The sequence below is a fragment of the Elgaria multicarinata genome, chromosome 1 (genome assembly GCF_023053635.1).
Source record: "Elgaria multicarinata webbii isolate HBS135686 ecotype San Diego chromosome 1, rElgMul1.1.pri, whole genome shotgun sequence".
NCBI lineage: Eukaryota > Metazoa > Chordata > Lepidosauria > Squamata > Anguidae > Elgaria > Elgaria multicarinata.
Window position 1 is genome coordinate 140272263 of NC_086171.1, and position 21945 is coordinate 140294207.

General features: G+C 39.7%; 2 protein-coding genes across 8 annotated transcripts in view; both read right to left on the reverse strand.

The window, feature by feature from the left end:
- Positions 1 to 302: 302 nt before the first annotated feature.
- LEPROT (leptin receptor overlapping transcript) lies at positions 303 to 13556 on the reverse strand. Its single transcript, XM_063137745.1, has 4 exons — positions 13454 to 13556; positions 11877 to 11952; positions 10906 to 11092; positions 303 to 2515 (listed from the first exon to the last, which is right to left on the reverse strand). Exons 1-4 carry the CDS (start codon positions 13467 to 13469, stop codon positions 2399 to 2401), a joined length of 396 nt encoding a protein of 131 aa, XP_062993815.1. The 5' UTR covers positions 13470 to 13556; the 3' UTR covers positions 303 to 2398.
- Positions 13557 to 17420: 3864 nt separating this feature from the next.
- DNAJC6 (DnaJ heat shock protein family (Hsp40) member C6) overlaps positions 17421 to 21945 on the reverse strand; it is a 76345-nt gene continuing 71820 nt past the window's right edge. For all 7 annotated transcript variants that reach the window (XM_063137785.1, XM_063137768.1, XM_063137776.1 and 4 more), the window contains 2 exons: positions 19538 to 19714; positions 17421 to 18172 (listed from right to left, as the gene is read on the reverse strand). In XM_063137785.1, the coding sequence (XP_062993855.1) occupies positions 18071 to 18172; positions 19538 to 19714 (279 nt within the window). In that variant the 3' untranslated portion in view covers positions 17421 to 18070. The remainder of the gene's footprint in view (positions 18173 to 19537; positions 19715 to 21945) is intronic.

A 21945-nucleotide genomic window follows, 5' to 3' on the forward strand; every position in this document is an offset into this window, starting at 1 on the left:
TTCTTCTACTGTGCTTTGAAGGAATTGTTTACTGGTCGTTATATTGCCTTATAGAGGGTCAGTACAATTCTTAGCTTCTTTTCATTTGTAAAGCAACAAAATAATTCAGGATACACAACAGGACCTTTATAGTATAATTTTATTAGAACTTGAAAAAAACATGTTTTCATTCACAAATATTTTGCGATACTGCATGATTTCAGTGCTTCATATAACTTACAAAAGTTACAAAGTTTCATATGTATTTTATGAGACATAGGAAAAGCTAGTGAACCGAAAATACAAAGCAACTTTTTTTAAAAAAATCCGATTGCATAAAATACATGTAGCATTGTTTTTATGTAGATGCCTTCACTAGACCACAGCAATCTTGGGGCAAAGGCACTCTGAAGTAAATTTACTACCATATAATGAAAATCACTGAAATGGCAGCTGTTCAGTATCAAGTTTTGGGAAATCTTTATAACCCTGGTAGCAAGCCTATTTCATACAACCTGCAAATAGGCAAGCAACAGTAATTCAAAACTGAAAAACTTTACATTGTCATTTGCATTCCCATTTTTAAGAGAAAAACTAGAGGCTTGTTATTTGCCAGAAAGTTAACATGAGTTACATTATTGTGAATCCAGTATCATATATCAGTTTCAAAGGCCCCAACAATGTATTATTTGGAGGGGGGTTGGAGGAAAACATAGGTTTTCACCACAATAGACATCAAAACTATGTTTCTACTCTTCTCTTGTCAGTGCAATAGTATTTACAAGGCAACTTTAGAATATAAGTTTACTTAGAAATAAGTTCTACAGTTTTCAATGGAGTTTACCCCGAGTTAAGTGTGCATAGGACTGCAGCTTTATTATTTTTTCTATCTATACTTTTATCCTAACTAGAACCATTTTAAGGATTAAAAAAGAATTCTCAAAGTAAAACAGAATGAAATGATTGATGGGATTGATCCAGCTTCTTTTTTGCTTGTGGAAGCATTCCATTCTGTGAAGTTATGCTCAAAATTCTCCCTCGGGTGGAAAATTTGGGGGAAGGCACTTCGCCGATTCCCCCTTCCCTTTGTAGCCCCCAAGTGCTACCTCCCCCCACTGTTCTGGAGTAGTCTCCAAACCTCTGGAACGCACTTCCTAGGGCATAGGGCACTGCAGGGAAAGGGGAGAAATCAACAAAGACTGTTATTTTCTCCTTTCCACAAGTGAGATTCCTCTGCTGGTTCAGCAGTCTCCTGTGGATAGAAAGAGCCCTTCTGCCTCTAGGAGGCAGACTCTTGATTCAACCCATTGTATGAAAGGCATTTGCAGGATTATGTCCCGCTTTCTCACTCATGTTCAAGAATAACAACTAGAGGATTCCTCCATCCCTAAATCTAGGCATGCCACCACTAACCCTTTTTGTATTTTGAACCAATAGAAACCCTGAGTGATTTATGATTCTAACATTCTGAATAGTCTACAAACAAGATCTTTAAAATGGTTTCATGCTATTCCCATGAAGGGAAGCTTTCTACAGAACAGTTACATCAGTACTTTGGCAAAATTAAACTTGGTATGTCTTTAAGGGCACATGTAGATAGCTAGCAGCCTCCAAAACCGGAGGCTATCCACACTCCATCCACCTTGCTTTTCTTCTAGACATGCGATTTCACCCTTCTAGCAGCAGCACCTCAGAGGGGGAGGGAAGGATGCTGGTGGGACCATAGGAAATAGCATACCACAGCTGTCCTGTTCTCCTCCCCTCCCCTCCCCCCCAGGAACACCCTGTTTTCCCCATCTCCACTTCTAACCACAGAGAGGTAGCTGGCATGGTTCTCTCCATGCAGGTTATGAGGGGCAAGGACGGGGATCGGGAGCGTGGTTTCTTGGTTCTCAGGTCAGAGCTGTTTCTGACCTCAGAGCCAGGAAAACGGACAATCCTATGGACCATCAGACACTATCTAGGGGCCACCGGATTGCTCTCTAAATAACTTTTTTGCATTTCATATCTCCTCAATACATTTTGCTTTACAGCAGTAGAAAAAGATAGCAAATTTTACAAATTCAAATGCTGGAAAGAAACACCACATTACTAAAATTCTGCCCCAGCTTGCAAAATAGTCCTACCTTGCAAAATTTAGGCTGATGTTCAAAGACCATCACATGCTGCAGCCGGTAGATTTGCCCCATTAAATAGATGTATTAGTATGTAATAAATTTTCCATGTTAGGCTGACACTGACTCAAGTATAAAAACTACACTAGTATCCAATAATGTAAGGCTATATATGATGCACTTAATATAGGTCAACATATGCACATATATACATAGTATATACACAAGAACAATGCATTCCAAGATCCAGATCATAGCAAAGGTCCATGTCAGTTATGTAGTGCAGATCCACATCATAGTGAAGTCTACCACTGTTCCCAGGTAAAATCATCTCCTCTGCCAAATAGAACAAAAAAGCCTAATATAGTAAGAAAAATTACTGCATTGCCAGCCAGCACAAGGGCACAAGCTCCCCACTTGATCTGAAATACAGAATAAATAAAAATTACTCTCTATTCATTGACAGAAAACACACACTATTTTTAGTGTTAGAGAGGCACAAAGAAATACAACATCAGCACGCTAAAAGCGCTTACGATCAAACAGTAAATTTTGAGTTCCAGGTGATACAGTAATTCATAGTCATTACAGAACTAGTAGTCATTATGGAATTCATTAAATATTTTGCTAAAATGCACTAACATACAAAATAATTACTCATCCTTGGTAATGTAATAACATTGGTTAAGAGGACAATTAATGAAAAATTTACAGGACGTTCTGAGCTTTTTTTCAGGCTCATCCACAAGACTCGGGAATAGTCATGAAGAATAATTCGTAGGCAGTCAGCCAGCTACTTTCCCACCCCATTCCCACTACCAAAGTATAATTTCCCTCCCCCACCCCAATACGGACTAAAATTTGGAGAAAATTGGAAAGAAAAAGAAGCCTAATATGCAAAAAAACATTTTTAAAATGAGTGAAATACTTTTTAAAACAGTGGGCCTGTTTAGACAACACACTAAGCCATATTTAGGCCACTAAACCTTTTGCAACAAATGGTTAGTAAGCATGTTTAAACCATGGTTATGTAGCCACCATGGTTAGGAATGGTTCACACCACACACTTGGGCATGGTTCACATGACACACTAAGCCATAACATTTAGCTCAAAATGTTTAACCACTTAATGTGTTGTCCAAACAGAGTCACTGTGTTTAAAACAACATTATTACACAAAATTCATACTGCTAAATAGTAACAACAACAACAACAACATATTTATTTCTTACCCACCTCTCCCTCCAGATCGAGGTGGGGTACAACACAGAATACAAAGCACCATAAAATACATATAACTGATTAAAAACATATAAAACTAATACATTATTAAAAGGCATCTTAAAATTCAACTTGGAAGGCCTGCTGGAAGAGAACAGTCTTAAATTCTGGAAGACTGTTAAGTTGATGAATCTCTCCTGGCAGGCCATTTCACAGTCTGAGAGTAGCAGAAGAGGTCCTCTGGGTAATGGTTGTTAGCCTAGTTTTTGCTGACTGTACAGGAGAAGGCGATCCCGCAGGTAACTTGGACCCAATCAGTGAAGTGATTTTAAAGCTGGTGTAATATGGTCACTCCTAGGTGTACTGGTGACCAACCTTGCTGCCATATTTTGAACTAGTTGAAGTTTCCGGACTAGGCACAAAAGTAGCCCTATGAACAGCGCACTGCAGAAGTTGAGCCTCGAAGTTACCAGCGCCTGCACTACCATCTTTAGGTCTTCCAACTCTAGGAAGGGGCCAAGATTATACCACTCCTGTGGTTGACTGGATTAGTAACAGTGTGATCCAATGCATATGCATGGGACTTATTCCCAGGTAAGTGGACCCAGGATCACAGCTGCAACAAACAACACTCTTAGGACCTGGTGTTGGAAAATTACTTTCAGATTTTGCAGAATACTAAAATATTGTTGGCCAATGTAATAACATACTGCTCCTGCAACATAAGCCACTGTGCAACACTGTCTCTAATTTCTCTTGCTTCTCAACTGCCTCAGAGTCCTCATATGAGGGTAAACTGAATTTTATGTTTGCTTATGTTTTGTAATGTTTATATTCTGTGAATAACATTTAAGTGAGGTTATAATGTAACCATATAGGCCAGAAGTCTGGTTTTGCTACAGTATCATAAGAGAGATGAGGCTGTCATAGTTACGGTTGCTATGAGAGGTTTAAAGCAGACAGGTTCAAACTGATTAGAAGAACAAACTGCCTTTGTTTATATATGTTTATGTACAAGGCAGATAGTACAATACAACTGGGATTGATGGGTCAACACACTTGATTGGAGATTAGAAAATTCATGAAGAAACCACTAATTGTTCACTAAAAGACAACCAGTAGGTGAGGGCCCTGACAGGGAGTAAGCACATAATTGGTCAAGATTTATTTATTTTAAGTCAGTTGCTGACAGCTGGAAGACAATCTGAAGACCAAAGAGTTTCAAGCAGGTCCTTGAAACATCCTAGAAGCCAGAATCAGCATGAAGAAAAGATTTGACCCCAGTAATGAATGACTGGCTGGGATGAAGGATAGGGAAATCTGTTCTAAGAGAAAAGCTATTGCTTATTTAGCTCGGAAAGACTACAGTATATATTTAAGCAATCATGGCCTACTATTTGAAAAGCAACAGTTAATGCCTTCATGGAAATAATTTCCTGAATAAAAAACTTAATTTTGTTCATCTTAAAAAATGGTCCCCATGATGGTATCTATCCCATGTCTATGTCATAAGAACCAAGCTACCAAGTTTCTATAAGGTACAGAGGGTTTATTTTGGTGGCAGCTGTTAAAAAGTTTTTTTTCTAGTTAATGTAAAATACCTTCACCCTGAAGGCTACCTGAGAACTTTAATAAACACTTTTAAAAAAGCTTGGTTCCATAGACCCAAGCTTCAAAAAAATGGAAAGGGAACATAAATTGAATAGCCACATTCTTCTGTCACACCTCATCTTGCACATCAAGTGAAATCACTTTTCAATCTTTAAAAAATACGCACAGTATTAAGGAAAAAGCACACCGAAAAGTTAGGAAGCACATTTCAATTCATAAAAGCCCTCCACCTCGTGAAGTCCTTGATGCTCCAAGTGAAAATTCAGAATCAGAAGCCTTCAGATACCGGTTGTGACTAGAGAAATAAACTTGGATTATGCTATTATTGTCAAGGATACATGGACTGGGTTCACATGATGTCAGCAACAGACCAAGGTCTGTTGTAGGGTTATTTGTTGGTTGAATAATTGTCAAACAACCCCTGCCCCCCCGGGTTCAGTTGACACTACAAAACATGACAATCCCCCCATCGGGGGTGGGGGCTGCAGTGATCATGTAAATCAGCCCAGTGGCTTGGTCCAGACACCATTATCTGAGTCCAAATGAAGTTTGTCAGACCAGGAACAAGCTTTGTACACATGCTTCCTCCTTCCTGTCTGTCGTCTGTTCCCTTTCACACTTTAATCCAATACGTCCAGTATTTGTTAAACCACACTTTCCCAGTTCATTTATCATGGAAAATGGGAGCTTCAAAAAACAACAACCCAGACTTAAGGTGCAGGAGAAAAAGGGAGGGGAGAACACTCACACGTTATGTCTGTCTGAACCGAGAGCAAGGGAGACAGGAGCAGGCAGAGGAAACATCAGGGCCTGCTTCAGTTGGACTCCCCGTCCTTCGGGAGCAGGACAATCCCAGCAGTCCTGTTGCCGGCGTACTTAATTTCTCTCTCTAGCTCTGTTTTTTCCTGTTCCCTCTCTAACTCCTTTTCTTTGTGTGTCATGTCTTTTTTAGACTGTAAGCCTGACTGTCTTCTTTGCTAACTTGATTGTAAGAGGCTCTGGGAGCCTTTTTTGGCTGAGGAGTGGGGTAAAAATACAATAGATAGATAGATAAGACAATTTCCTTAGATGGAACAGAATATAAGTAACATAAATATGAGTTCAGGATAGCTAGTCCTGTTTAGAGTTGCTATGACACATTCAGTCTGATCCTCTGCATATTTCTTCCAGAAGCAAATCTCACATAGTTCAACAAAACTTACTCACAATATGCTGCCTTATCATGGATTATGATGAGGAGTTAAATGTTACTACAAAGTCTGATTGAATACTCAGATTTATTGCTGCTACTTAATAACGTTATAGGGATGGTACTACTCCTACTATTTTTTTGTATAAGTTATAAAAATATTAAGCTAGGTGCTGTACAATACTGTGTTAAAAAACACACACACCTACCAACAGACTTACAATCTTTTCCAAAAAATCTTAAACCCTGATAATAAAACTTACCTCCTGCTTACTACAATGTTTCCACTTTCACTACTTTGCTTCCATTTCTATTTTATTACTATATTACTAGCAAATATTACTAGAATATTACTATATTACTAGCAAAAACTAAGATATACTTAGCTTGAAACTCCAACTCAAATTATTGTTTGAATATCAACTGAAGCTGCATACCTATGCAGATCTTTTTGGGAATGAAGCTGAAATCTTAACAAACTTACTAGGGAGCAGGTAAGTGGGGCTTACATCACAGCAAACATGCTTAGGATTGCCCTGCGTGTCCCACTGAAATCAATGGGACAAATCCAAGTAAATGTGGTTAATATCAAGCTGCATCTCCAGCAAAGGAGATCGTTACCTTGTCGTGGTGCTGGAACTTGAGCACCTCAAGGATGCCATGAGCAAAACCATGAAGGGACACCCAAGACGGGAAGGTCATGGCAGAGAGGTCAGACTAAATACAATCCCTGGGGAAGGTAACGGCAACCCACCCCAGTATTCTTGCCGTGAAAACTAAATGGATCAGTACAACCAGAGATATGTCGGTAAACCATCGGAAGATGGGACTCCAAGGTCGGAAGATGGTCAAAATGCTACTGGGGAAGAACAGAAGATAAGTTCTTCTGGGAATTTCAAGAAAATGAGATGCCTTTGATTCAAACTGTGCTGATCTTTGCCCACAAGAGACTGCAGATCGAAGCAATTCAGATGTGATGATGTAGCTAGCTCAAAGTCGAAAGGACGGCTAGTGGCCAACAGTGCTGGTGGCGAACGACGAATCCAATGTTCTGAAGATCAGCACACCATAGGAACCTGGAATGTAAGATCTATGAGCCAGGGCAAATTGGATGTGGTTACTGGTGAGATGTCAAGATTAAATATAGATATTTTGGGTGTCAGTGAACTGAAATGGACTGGAATGGACTGGAACTTCACATCAGATCACCACCAGCTCTACTACTGTGGACAAGAGGATCACAGAAGAAATGGAGTAGCCTTCATAATTAATAATAAAGTGGCTAAAGCAGTGCTTGGATACAATCCAAAAAACGATAGAATGATCTCAATTCGAATTCAGGGTAAGCCATTTAACATCACAGTGATCCAAATATATGCCCCAGCCACAGATGCTGAAGAAGTAGAAGTAGATCAGTTCTATGAAGATCTGTAGCACCTACTGGATAATACACCAAAAAGAGATGTTATTTTCGTTATAGGAGACTGGAACGCTAAGGTGGGTAGTCAAATGACATCTGGAATTACAGGTAAGCATGGTCTAGGAGAACAAAATGAAGTGGGACATAGGCTGATAGAATTTTGCCAGGACGACTCACTGTGCATAACAAACACTCTCTTCCAACAACCTAAAAGACGGCTTTATACATGGACTTCACCAGATGGTCGACACCGAAATCAGATTGACTACATCCTTCGCAGCCAAAGGTGGCGGACATCTATACAGATGGTAAAAACAAGACCTGGAGCTGACTGTAGTTCAGATCACGAACTTCTTATTGCACAATTTAGAATCAAACTAAAGCGAATAGGGAAGACCCACAGATCAGTTAGATATGAGCTCACTAATATTCCTAATGAATATGCAGTGGAGGTGAAGAATAGATTTAAGGGACTAGAATTAGTAGATTGGGTCCAGGAAGAACTATGAACAGAAGTTTGCAACATTGTCCAAGAGGCAGCAACAAAAAACGTCCCAAAGAAAAAGAAAACCAAGAAGGCAAGATGGCTGTCTGCTGAGACACTGGAAGTAGCCCAAGAAAGAAGGAAAGCAAAAGGCAACAGTGATAGGGGAGATATGCCCAATTAAATGCAAAATTCCAGAGGTTAGCCAGAAGAGATAAGGAATTATTTTTAAACAAGCAATGCGCGGAAGTGGAAGAAGACAATAGAATAGGAAGGACAAGAGACCTCTTCCAGAAAATTAGAAACATTGGAGGTAAATTCCAGGCAAAAATGGGTATGATCAAAAACAAAGATGGCAAGGACCTAACAGAAACAGAAGAGATCAAGAAAGGTGGCAAGAATATACGGAAGATGTGTATAGGAAGGATAATAATATTGGGGATAGGTCAGATGGTGTGGTCAGTGAGTTAGAGCCAGACATCCTGAAGAGTGAGGTTGAATGGGCCTTAAGAAGCATTGCTAATAACAAGGCAGCAGGAGACGACGGTATCCCAGCTGAACTGTTTAAAATCTTGCAAGATGATGCTGTCAAGGTGATGCATGCCATATGCCAGCAAATTTGGAAAACACAAGAATGGCCATCAGACTGGAAATAATCAACTTATATCCCCATATCAAAAAAGGGAAACACTAAAGAATGTTCAAACTATCGGACAGTGGCACTTATTTCACATGCCAGTAAGGTAATGCTCAAGATCCTGCAAGGTAGACTCCAGCAATTCATGGAACAAGAACTGCCAGATGTACAAGCTGGGTTTAGAAAAGGCAGAGGAACTAGAGACCAAATTGCCAATATCCGCTGGATAATAGAGAAAGCCAGGGAGTTCCAGAAAAACATCTATTTCTGTTTTATTGACTATTCTAAAGCCTTTGACTGTGTGGATCATAACAAACTGTGGCAAGTTCTTGGTGGTATGGGGATACCAAGTCATCTTGTCTGCCTCCTGAGAAATCTGTATAACGACCAAGTAGCAACGGTAAGAACAGACCACGGAACAACGGACTGGTTTAAGATTGGGAAAGGAGTACTGCAGGGTTGTATACTCTCACCTTACCTATTCAACTTGTACGCAGAATACATCATGCGACGTGCTGGGCTTGACGAATCCAAGGCTGGAGTTAAAATTGCAGGAAGAAACATTAACAATCTCAGATATGCAGATGATACCACTTTGATGGCTGAAAGCGAGAAGGAGCTGAGGAGCCTTATGACAAAGGTGAAAGAAGAAAGTGCAAAAGCTGGGTTGCCGTTAAACCTCAAAAAAACCAAGATTATGGCAACCAGCTTGATTGATAACTGGCAAATAGAGGGAGAAAATGTGGAGGCAGTGACAGACTTTGTATTTCTGGGTGCAAAGATTACTGCAGATGCTGACTGCAGCCAGGAAATCAGAAGACGTTTACTTCTTGGGAGGAGAGCAATGACAAATCTTGATAAAATAGTTAAGAGCAGAGACAACACACTGACAACAAAGGTCTGCATAGTTAAAGCAATGGTATTCCCCATAGTAACCTATGGCTGCGAGAGCTGGACCATAAGGAAGGCTGAGCAAAGGAAGATAGATGCTTTTGAACTGTGGTGTTGGAGGAAAATTCTGAGAGTGCCGTGGACTGCAAGAAGATCAAACCAGTCCATACACCAGGAAATAAAGCCAGACTGCTCACTTGAGGGAATGATACTAAAGGCAAAACTGAAGTACTTTGGCCACATAATGAGAAGACAGGACACCCTGGAGAAGATGCTGATGCTAGGGAAAAAAGAAGGCAAAAGGAAGAGGGGCTGACCAAGGGCAAGATGGATGGATGATATTCTGGAGGTGACAGACTTGACCTTGGGGAAGCTAGGGGTGGTGACAGCCGACAAAAAGCTCTGGCGTGGGCTGGTCCATGAAGTCACGGGAAGCGACTGAACGAATAAACAACAAAATCAAGCTGCATGGCATTATTAATTTCATGTTATTACAATTTAAAAAATTAAGTTTAATAACTATTATAGATTTTATTTCTCTCCCCAAAAATATAAATGAAAGTTATGTTTTTTTCTACAATATGAACTTTTCCTGATCTTTAGCATTTAGCAAAACACATTTTCACAAGAAAAGGAAGGAATTAGAGCTCTCTCTAGTGGTATGACTGAGGTAGGGAGATTGTACAATAAAAGCCTTTTCTGGAAATACCGATTAAAGTAGGTAAGAATACTGTCTCTCAAGAATAAGACGAAAAGAAGATAATTAAGCATCTCTCTCTGCTCCACCACATGCCCTGCAGTGAATTTTAAAAACTTGCACAGCAGATAATGAAAAATAGTACATGCTACATAAATGCAAGCACATATGTGCACATAAAGGAGTTCTTTTCATCAAAGCCAAATAATGCAATCCTTAGCATGTGTATTACACTTAAACCCCATTAAATTCAAACTCCACATTTAAATTCCTCTGGATTGTGGTTAGAAAAAGATAGTGTAGAGATTTCAGTTTTAAAGTCTCCAAATAGCAGGCATGAAAATGCTGTAAAGTAAGCGGTTACTAAGACTGTCCAGTAAGTAATCATTCTCATATACACCAAATATATTTTAAAATGTGAAAATCCATAGTTCATTCTCTATGTGGATCCCTATACTATATGCAATAAGTGCTTGTCTGAAGGATCTATTTCCTATAGCATGCATCATGATACTACCACACCACCAAGAAACTGGCACACAGCTGCTTTTCAGTGACATGGTTATTGGTGTACAAGCTGTACCATAAACCAGAAAAACAAGAACTCTGGAGTGTAAAAGTAAACATTAATTAGTGTTCATTATCTTACTATGAGATCTTACCACTTCAACTCGTGCAAGAATGATCGGAAATCCAAAGGCAGAAACCACAACTCCAGTTGTGAAGAAATATGCCAGTTCCATGCAGGCACTACTTGCAGCATCTGTATCATCACTTACTCTTTTTGCAATGAAGTGAGGAATAGGACTTATGCAGTAAAAAATCAAGACAAATAAGGGCCAATAGACACTGCAGAATGACAAAGAATACAGGAAGTTAAAGCATTTTAAAATGAACTTTTATGCACAACTAATTTTCTTCCTATGGAAACATACAGAAACACACACTCACAAACTATATACATGGGAGTAATATATTGAAACATGAATACAATAAGGCCATATGCCTTTGTCCTTCTACCCCCACCCCTTCCAAGATATCCAGTTCTCCACACCTTAATTTTTCTTCATTTTCTGCCATTACACTGCCCTGCTTCCTCTCTAAATTCCTCAATACCTACTTCTTATTCATTTAGGTTTAAAGAATGGAAGCCCCGTTTTATACAAAGATGAAAGAAAGTATGGTCTGCAAAAGCGTGATCTAGGGTTTAAGGGCGGGGGAGTTAAGGAAACTAAGTGACTTAAGTAAGTTAATGATGAACAATATCAAATCCAGGTGGGAGTTTGTATACAAATCAAATGTATATGTATGATGCAATACTTGACTTATGTAACCAGGACTAAAGAAAAATAAACAATTAAAATTAAAAAAGAAAAGAAAAAGATACTTGTTATGCCAAATCATAGCTTCCCTTTCCTCCTCCATAGTAGCACTGCTCTTCCATACGCTAACCCCATGACTGTCTCTGATCCTACGTTACCCACTCATATCAGTCATCAAATGTAGACTCAGTTTAAACTAAAAAAGCATTCAAATTGTATTGTATGTAAAAAAGCATTCAAATTGTCCAAATAAGTGTGCTTAAAATAAAATAGATAGCACTGACATATATCTCAAAATAATATATTCTTACCCATAATGTTCTAGGGCACACCCCAACATAAGAAACGTCAGACCAATAACGCCAGTGAATGATAAGCCAACCAAGGCTGCACAAGCAGAAATAAAAGAAATTAAATCACTAAACTGTTTAACTTTTAATAACCCAAGTTCAATTAGAAAATCACTATCCAGTTACTGACATGACATAAATTATCTGGTATTAAATTCAAAAGTGACAATACAAAGTGATCCATTATTTCAATTAAATGTGCAGCCTCCTAATGCAGTAAATGTTCTAATGGGACAAACATCTACGTAACTTCCAACATTCATACTTCCAAGTCAGGAGCTTCTGTTATAATTTTAATAATTTTTAAAATTATTTTGCTTGATCCCCTTAATTATACTTCGGCTGAATCCTATACACACACTTACCTGGGAGAAAGACTCACTGAACACAGATGACACGCTAAGCCACAGTGGTTACACATTTGGAGCTAAACATTATGGCTTAACGTGTCATGTGACCCATGACTTAGTGTGTGGTGTGAACCATTCCTAATCAATGTGGCTACATAACCACGATTTAAACATGCTCATTAATCATTTACTGCAAAAGGGTTAGCTGCCTAATGTGTTGTCTGAATAGGCTCAGTGGGACTTCCAAGTAAATACGCATAGGATTGTGCTGTATTGTTTAGAAAGGTATTTTAGGATGCAATCCTATGCATGTTTATACAGAAAAAAGTTCTACAACGCCCATGCTGGCTGGGGAATTCTGAGAGTTGTAAGACTTTTTTCTGTCTAGACAGGCACAGAATTGTTCCTAAAGGACACCACACTCTGCACATATCAGTGGCTACAAGAAACATACTTACATATCAAAAGGTTTATGAAAACTATGGAGTAAAAGCAAGCTGTGGAATTAGGCTGACCAGATCCAAAGTATGTCAGAGCGTCTGAATTTTTAGTAGGTTTCTAGAAGGGGGAATTTCATTGTCCTGCCCTCCTGTTTTCCCCGCCCATTATGACTTCCTGCACCTACCAGAACTCCCGGTTCTACACAATTAAACAAAGAAATTGGCCCTGCCCTGTTTGGCGTCTGGATTCCCTGTGTGTGATTTAGGTTGCCACCAGAGTTTCAAAGCAACACCCAGGAAAAGCATAATACGACAAAGCGAAACTAGCAACAAAACAAACAAAGAAAAAAATACAGTGCAGAAGTTTGCTCCGCTTGCCAACAGGAAGCCACACTGCATACAAGACACAATCCTTTGCATGTTCTGACAGAAAAAAGTCCTACAACTACCAGCATTCCCCATCCAACATGGCTGGCTAGGGAATGTTGGGAGTTGTAGGACTTTTTTTCTGTCTAACAATGCATAGATTTGCGCCCTATGGGGCATCTTAGAAGAGACCAAGATGAGGAGCAAAAGGAAGAACTGGGCGCTGAATCTTCGGGCGGCAGGGAAGGGCTTTTTTTCGGGGTGGGGTGGGGAGAATATGCGGGAGCCATAGAGAAGGACGGGGATAGGAAGAGAGGAAATATCTGAAAGACCTCGCGGGGGAGGGGGCGTCTGTCGGAGAGCGGAAAGCCCGGGCCATTACCTTTAATCCCTGCCATGTCCCCTTCTTTTAAGGGGGGACCTTCGCTTCTTGGGACGCTTTCCGGACTCTGAATCAGAGGAGGCGGAGAGCAGGTTAGCTTCTTCCGCCTTCTGTCCACGTGGTGCTGTCCTAACCCTTCCCCTTCCCCTAGGAAAAAGAGCTGCTTTGTAGCAATAGGAAAATAGGGTTTTTAATATCTGTGATCTGCCTTCCCGAGCATAAGGACGGTGCCAACGTATGCCTGGCCGCCACTCGCTAATGCTTCAGTGACCCATTCTAGCGGGTGGGGAGTCAATTGGCTGCTTTCTTCAGAGAAATCATCTTCAGAACAGGTTGCATCTGACGAAATAATCCAGTGTTAGTCTAACTTCAGTCGCATTCATTTCAGTGGGTCTACTCTAAATAAGGCTAAGATTGAATACTACCGGCAGTGACCACGAAAGCTTATGCCAGAATAAACGTGTTCGTCTTTAAGGTGCGACAAGATTCTGTTTGTTTTTCTTTAAAAAAAAAATGTTTATCGTTGTGCTGCTTTCAGCTATTCGATTAATTCTCTCCCCGCTCTCCCTTCCACCACACATATATGTAGATAATTAGAAGTTATTCTCCACCATTAGAATCTAGTTGTACAACTGCAGATCATATGTAATGCTGCGTGTACTGAAACCAGGTATAATACAAGTAGAAGCCTCGTCTGAATACTGCATTTTCTTTTGTAAAGTAAACATGAGCAATTTAAATACTTGTGCACCTTGTAATTTCTATTTTTCCTTATCCCGTTCCGCATGTTATACAAACGAAGAAGCACCATGCGTAGAAACACACAGCTCTGCCTACCCAGCACACATTAACATGGATGATCCTCTAGGTCTAAACTGGAAGGCTTTTCTGTCTCATGCATCCATGCTAATCACATGGGGGTGGAAGAAGATATGCATGGGATGCTGCCTCTTTTTACACACATTGCTTCTTCACAGATGTAATAATGGGTCAAGGGTTATTGTTTTCAAAAGTTATAGTTTTTCCACAGTAAAAATTGTGTATTTACTATTTCACCATACTGTACAGGGGGGAAGGATGTATTCTACAAGAACAACAAAACAAAACAGGGACCATGTTTGCATTCAGTGTAACTTCATCTTTGTAATGTTCCGAGACTTAAGCTCTTCTAGAGAAAGAAAAGCAATAGTAAGTTTATATATGAACTAGCTGATATACCCAGAGTTGCTCGTGTTCCCTAAGATATATGTCCTGTGAGGTAATCATCTTAAAGTAGGAGGCCGGTACTAGGCCTTTGAGTTAAGTTTTAAAAGAATAAAATTTGTATCTTTTTTTTTTAACCTCTCTCACCTTCACAACAGCCCAGCAAGGTAGTCCTGTGCTAGTCCTGTGAGATAAATTTATTTATTTCTCTCTCTCTCTCTCCTCACCCCTGCCCCATGATTATCCTTGTTCTGACTTGCCCAATGGGAGTCCTGCCACTGAAGCTCATGGGAAGTGAAGTCTGGCTAAGCCACTCCACACTGCACTGTGCAATCGGTACCCATAGGTAGGCCATGAAGGAGCCAGCCAGCTGACTGACAAGTTGGTCGTTGCCATTGGCGACAGCCACAGAGCTGCACCCTCCTTCCCTCCCACTGCCTAGCGACTGAGGCAGCCTGCCCCAGGCATTCTCCCTTTCGGCCCTGGATGGCCAGCCACTTCCAGATGATGACTTCCAAAACCCAATAAGTCTTCCCTCCTGCCCAAGGCATGCTGGGAGTTGTAGGTGTAAGCCTAGTTTTTTTTATTAATTTTTTTTTAAATGCTTAAAACCCCAAATTTCATGTTTTTAGATTTTTCTGGTACATTGTACAGGCATACCTATCAGCGTGCCCAATTTCAAGTTTTTAACTCATCTGAAAGTGGGTAAACATTTCCAGACATACATCCCACACACATACTTTCAGCTTTATAGGTAGAGATGAAGCCTATTGCTCTTCTAAACATATAAAAGGAACTTAAAGCAACACACACAAATAGAAATCTGCAGGAAAAGATGTAATTAGTCTCAGTTCAGTGAGTTCATTCCCTTGTAAGTGAATTTAGGATTACTGCCTCAGTTTCCTCAGTCCGCTGTATGATTGTCCCAAATGGTGGCTATATTTTACAACTCGAGACTTTCCATCTCTACAATGGATAAAATACAAATAAAGTGGGATGTGTTATTTGAGCTTTTTTTTAATATATACAAATATTTTAGACCAGTTACAGTTCATTGAGTATATTTGTATATTTACAACAAAAAAGTACAATAGGGTTTTTATTCAAACAGTAATCCTGAACATTGACAAGCTCTGTATTACTAAAGGAAAAATGGGGGGAAGCCTGTTTGAATTCAGTAATTTTGACACCTATTGGTCTCACTTTCATGCACCATAAAAACACTGCAGTTAGAGGAGCTGTTTCAGTTGGGTAAATTTTTCTTTTTACTGTAATTGATGTAGTTTAATGATATCTTGTATGTTGTGAAAAAATTAGTTATCTTGGCCTTAAAAAAACAGGTCTAATTTACAAAGCCAATGTCATTTAGTAACTTCAGAAATGTATGCTATATTAATTAAATACATTTATATATTGTAAGCATAGTTCACACAATATCTACAGATGTGAATGAAAGAGTAAAACAAGTCACAAGAACATGATTCACATTCCAAAATGTTTTTAATAGACAAGCACATACTTGATCAAAACATTTCATAATATGTTAATAAATAACATCCAGTTTGTTATAGGTGTTCAAACATCTTAATGTTTTGTACATATAAAAAGGAGAACTTGGTGGTTTTGTTTCACATTGGCAGTAAATGGCAATAAATAAAGGATTAGTACAACAAAAAGATGGCATTTAACATAAAAAAAATGTAGGCTGGTTGACATGCTGTTGTATCAGCAGAAAAAGGTTTCCCACTAGAAAATCAGAACAGAAAAACAGATTGTCTTAAACACTAATTTGACAAAGTTTTTCACATCATCTAGAGATTTCCCCTTTTAAGAATGCATATGGAAACCTTTCTGCCCATCCACTAGCTGCCTAGCAAAAATACAGATGACCAGGGGTTTCCCCCATCCCCCATGCACTGACTTTTGTACCTACCAGCAAACAGCTCCATGAGGAAATGAGCTGTATAATAGGATCCAAGGTGTTATGAGATTCCAGTGCCATGGTTTGCCTTCAAGAAATTGTAAGTATCTTGTTTTCAAGAGGAATCTCACCTCAGAATCTATAAACATGATGGACCTCTTCAAACAACCCAGTTCTACATTGCTCTTGCTGCAGTTGGACTTAATGTCAACTGCTTGAATGGGAAAAAGAGCACATAACTTTAATCCACCTCATGCTTGAGACTGGATTTAATTCGGAAAACATCAGGAAAAAAAACTGCCATTATAAGTTTCTCTGCAAAAGGAGAAACATTTCAAAGTGCAATGTAAAATTAGTTTTGTAAGAAGATGATAGAACACACTTTTGTTATACCTTCATAGATACTGCCATGTGAATATATGAACATTATTGCTTACTGGGCCAACATATCTTTTGTAGGTAAATTGATTTGTTTTTTTCTTCTGTTTTTTCTTTCTTCCTTTTTGATTATCTCAGATCTGACAAAGCTATATGAACTGTGATAAATTACCTAGAAAAGTTTAGAAGGTGAGGCTATGTCATATCTTCAGTTAGTGTTCACAAATGATCTGGGACACAATGGATATTGACTGAATTTAAATTAATAATGTGAATGAATTAAGAAGAACAGAACTACACAATGTCAATTGAGAAGAAATGATTCACCTTTGCTTTAAATGCAGTTTTTAAAGATGTTACTTTAACTGGGAATTTTTAAAAAGCCTTTGCAAGATATTAGCTCATACTCTCACTTTCTATTAATGCACAGCAGTCAAGTCAGTGCTCTGTTGATTTGGACTTCTGCCCAAATAATAATTTAAAGACATCTCCCAAATTGTATGTTGTATGGTGGTGCGGAATATCTAATTATTTGCTTGTCTGAAACATGAAATACAGTACTATGCTTAAGGCAGCAGTAAGTTGCCAGAGACATATCCAGTTGTCTAGCCATCATATTCAAAAACATACTACAAGAAATAATTGAAGGAGCAAATTATTCTGAGAGATACCGTAGATGCAAATGACTACATATGAATGTATATCCTTAAGTTTTGAGAAAGTTTGTCCTGGACACAAGTTTTTAAGATTAAATCACATTCCTAAAGTACAGGGTCCATTTGGACAATGGTGGAAGAAACCATCCATTTCATCTTACTTGTTCCAAGACAAACAATCCCAGTTTGCTAGAATGCCTCCTTACCTACCCTGTTTAAACCTGAAAGAACACTATATGATTAACCCCTTGAACTCCTCTCTTTGCATCTGTATTTCATGGCATATGCAAGCAGCAGCTTCCATATTTTTTCCCTCTCCATGAGAAAAGATTTTGATATTGGGGCAGATTTTATTATTTTCTAATTTCCAGCCAGATATCAGTTCAGCCATGAAAAATCTTGTGGCAAGGAATTATATGAGCACTAGCACAGGTCTACAGCGATGTCTGAGGAAGTATGCTAATACAAGGGCTTTTGGCCTTGGTTTTCAAATTCTGACCAGGCATCGTTGAGCTCCATAAAAATCATCTTTGCATATTGTTCGTATGGCTGCCCTGTAGCCTAGGGGGGAAATCAAACAAAAGGCATATCATAAACAAATTAAAAGCAGTTTAAAGATAATATTGTTTGCACAGAAAGTGACCAACAAGAGTTTGGGTTTACATTAAGTTTATCATACTAGAGAGCAGATTGTAGGGCTAGTGCAAGCTTTTGGAGCAAATCCATAAGAGTCACTATTCCACACACAAAAACTTTGCTAGCATGTATCCCCACATCTACCGGTTAGCCATTCGTGAGCTAAAAAAAACCTAGAGCAATTTTGTTATAAGGCTTGGTTGCCTAGAGGCTTTTCTTAGTCATCAAACTGCCCAGAGAGCCTAGGCTGTTGGGCAGTATAAACATGAAATAAATAAATAATCAAAAGCCATAAAGCAAGTGGCCATAAACTTGATCTGTGTACACATTTAACCCTGGGTAGTTGGATACATTTTTATGGTACAATAGAAATGGTTGCTCTTGGTACATATTCATTTTTACCTACTGTGAATTACCTACATTGTAATCTACAGTGTAGGCTTGCAGCTGCCAAGAGATCAACACAGTAGTTACCTATTGATATACCTCTTGTGAACTATAAAAACATGTTGCTCATCATAACCTCAAACCTTGTCCATAACCTTGTCAACATGTTAACTATGTTTGCTACATCAGGCATTTATTCCTCAAATATCAGTTTTATGATTCACAGTCTACACCGCCCCGACAGTAGCAGAATGGACTATTAGCACAATAGGCACTAGTGGCTCCTGAAACAACCAGAAATGTGCAGCAATGCTCATTTCCAGAATGTGGCAGGTCACCAGAGCTCATTTCTGCTCATTTCCAGGGTTATTTGAGGAACTACTAGTTCCTGTTGCATTAGTGTCATAGAACTAGCAGAGGCACTGTAGCAGTTTAGAATATGGTCAATTGTTTTTAAAAGTATTTTTGCTGTGAACACCTCTTAGATTTACAATTACAGGATCAGAAACATACAAGCGAACAAATAGGAAAAGTATCATCTGTTCATTCACTTGACTGAACAACACTGGAATTTTCAGACTGTTTATGATAATGAAGAGTCCTAATAATACAGTTACACAGCTCTGACTTCTGTAGTTACTATCAGCCTATCTCCTATACACACACATGCAAAACATTCTTTCCACCCAACCAATCTTAACCCATTCTCACATCTTCTGATGACTTATGTTCTGTCTTATCACGAGTGAGGAACAGTCAAGATAAACTTTCCCCCAGCAAATCACATCACTGGTAATAAATACTATGTCAAATGCCTCCTGTGTAATATAGTTAGTGACTAATATCATTTTAAACTAACACATTAATTAGGCAAGAGATGAATCTAAAAGTATTATTACTTACTTTATCAGGATGAACAACAAGCACTGCTCTCCGGTAAACCTTCTTCACTTGCTCTGGAGTTACAAGATCTGCCATGCCAATTGGTTTCCATTTTGTTTCTCCTTCCCATAGCACCGTATGCATTGTGGATAACAATGCTCTAATGTTTCTTTCCTTCCCTTCAATCCATTCAAGGATCTGTGTAGAAACATATTAAGTTCTTAACCAAACTGTAATTCAACATCCATGCCACCTGGAATATACAAGCGCTCACAGTTGAATGGAATGGCTAATAGTTTGTTTCAGATTTCGGGGGGGAGATAATGAAAGATCAAACTACTACCTATAAAGTTGCTTCTGGAAGCATGATTTCTGTTAGTATCTATCTCTAGCTTTTCAAGGGCTGGGGAAAAAAGATTATGAAAAGATAACATATGTAGTATAGCATGTGATGTGAGTGTGGCAATCAGTGGAGGCCAGACAAACAGGCCCAAAGAGACGTAGAGGATAAGGTCAGGAAAATAGATATTGGGGAAGTGTATGTGCACACACTCACAAAGACAGTGAGAGTGAGTGTGTGTCTTGTATTTGAAAGTCACATTTCATTATGTAGTTCCACTGAAAAATTGTATTTTCAAGTTAAAGGGCTTTACAGTTATTGGGATAGACCCCCACATGACTGATTTGTTTCAATATACAATAAGGCTAATTGTTTATGATGTAATTATCACAAAAAGTATTTGTGATTGCAGGTCTTAAGAACTTTTATTTCTATGTAACCCATAACGTAATTTCTGAGACCTCATCCCTTTTAAATACACCAGCATATAAATAGAGAACAAGCAAGCCTATAGAGAACAAGCAAGCCTAGCAAGAGAACCAAGCAAGCCTAGCAAGATTCACTTCCTATATACCCATAAACCACCCAGGGAGCTTCAGCTATTGGGTGGTATAAAAATGCAATAAATAAATAAATGCAATTAAGATAAATTATGTTTTCAATCTGAAATCAGTTCAACTTCTTATATCCACAGTCCAATGCAATTCTAAGAGTTGCTGCTCCTGCAAAAACAATCTTGTTTAAGATACATACAAAATTCCAGAAGCAGAATAATCTTACAAGTTACAGAATCCCCCCAAAATCTACATTAAGTATATAGCACCAAATATGATGATGCGAAAGCACATACACTAACCAGATTATTATGACATGAGTTTTCCTAGGTATTTGCCTACTTTATCAGCTTCGTGAAGTAGCTGAAAAAGTACTAGGAAAATGTACACACACAGAAGTTGCTGTTGTTGTTGTTGTTGTTGTTGTTGTTGAGGTGAGACCTAGAAACAGAATTTGAAAACCATGGAGGAAAGAAATGAAGTAGGAGCAATACAGGGCCGGTGCCAGACTATTTTGCGCCCTAGGCAAGGTGAGCTACCTTCACACACACACACACACACACCAAGAAAAATTTCCAATTTTGATTTTTAAGAACAGATGTTTGGTAGAAAAAATAAGAAGCACAAAACTTGAAACTGCTAAATTTATTTTAAAGTGCAAGAATAAGTAATAATCCCATCTCCTCTGCCTTCATTAGCCTAAACTGGCAAAGTAAGAGGGGGACCAATGGCTACTACTCCCCAGAGCAAAGCTAATGGTTGGTGATGAAGAAACCAAGAAAATCGATTACGTTACGCTTCTTCACCCGACGAGCGACAACGGTGCCTGCTTGACCTGACGATGGAAAAGCTCGGCCACTTGCCTGCTTCTGTCCAGCAGCGCGAGCGTCACTTTAAGTCACCCTCGGATTGGCTGAAGACCAGCGGCTGCACATGCGTAGCTGGGTTCCTTTTCTGCTACCTTTCCCTCGCCTCGCGTGACATACCTGAAGTGCAACACAAGGCGACGGGCAGGGCTGGAGGCTGGCTGCCTCAATCCCTGCCTGTCGCCTCATGTTGCTCTGAGGCTAGAGCGGCTCTGGGAGGGCGGCTTCTGGGCGCGTTCTGGAAGTCCAAACGTGTGAACTGAGTGGAGCCGCCCCACCCCCACCCCAGCGTCCCTGGCTTCGCTTCAGCTGGGCAGGTGCGGGGTGCCATCTCACCCACCCAGTTGTGTCACTCTAGACCGGCTAGAGCGGCTCTGGGAGGGCAGCTTCTGGGCGCATTCCAGAAGTCCGAATGTGGAGCTGCCGCCCCACCCCAGCGTCCCTGGCTTCGCTTCAGCTGGGCGGGCAAGTTGCGAAGCCAGGAACGCTGGGGTGGGGTGGGGGTGGCTCCACGTTCGGACTTCCAGAACGCACCCGGAAGCCGCCCTCCCAGAACCACTCTAGAGCAGCTAAAGCGGCTCTGGGAGGGTGGCTTCCAGGTGCGTTCCGGACGTCCAAACGTAGAGCCGCCGCCCCACCCCAGCATCCCTGGCTTCTGTTCGGCTGGGC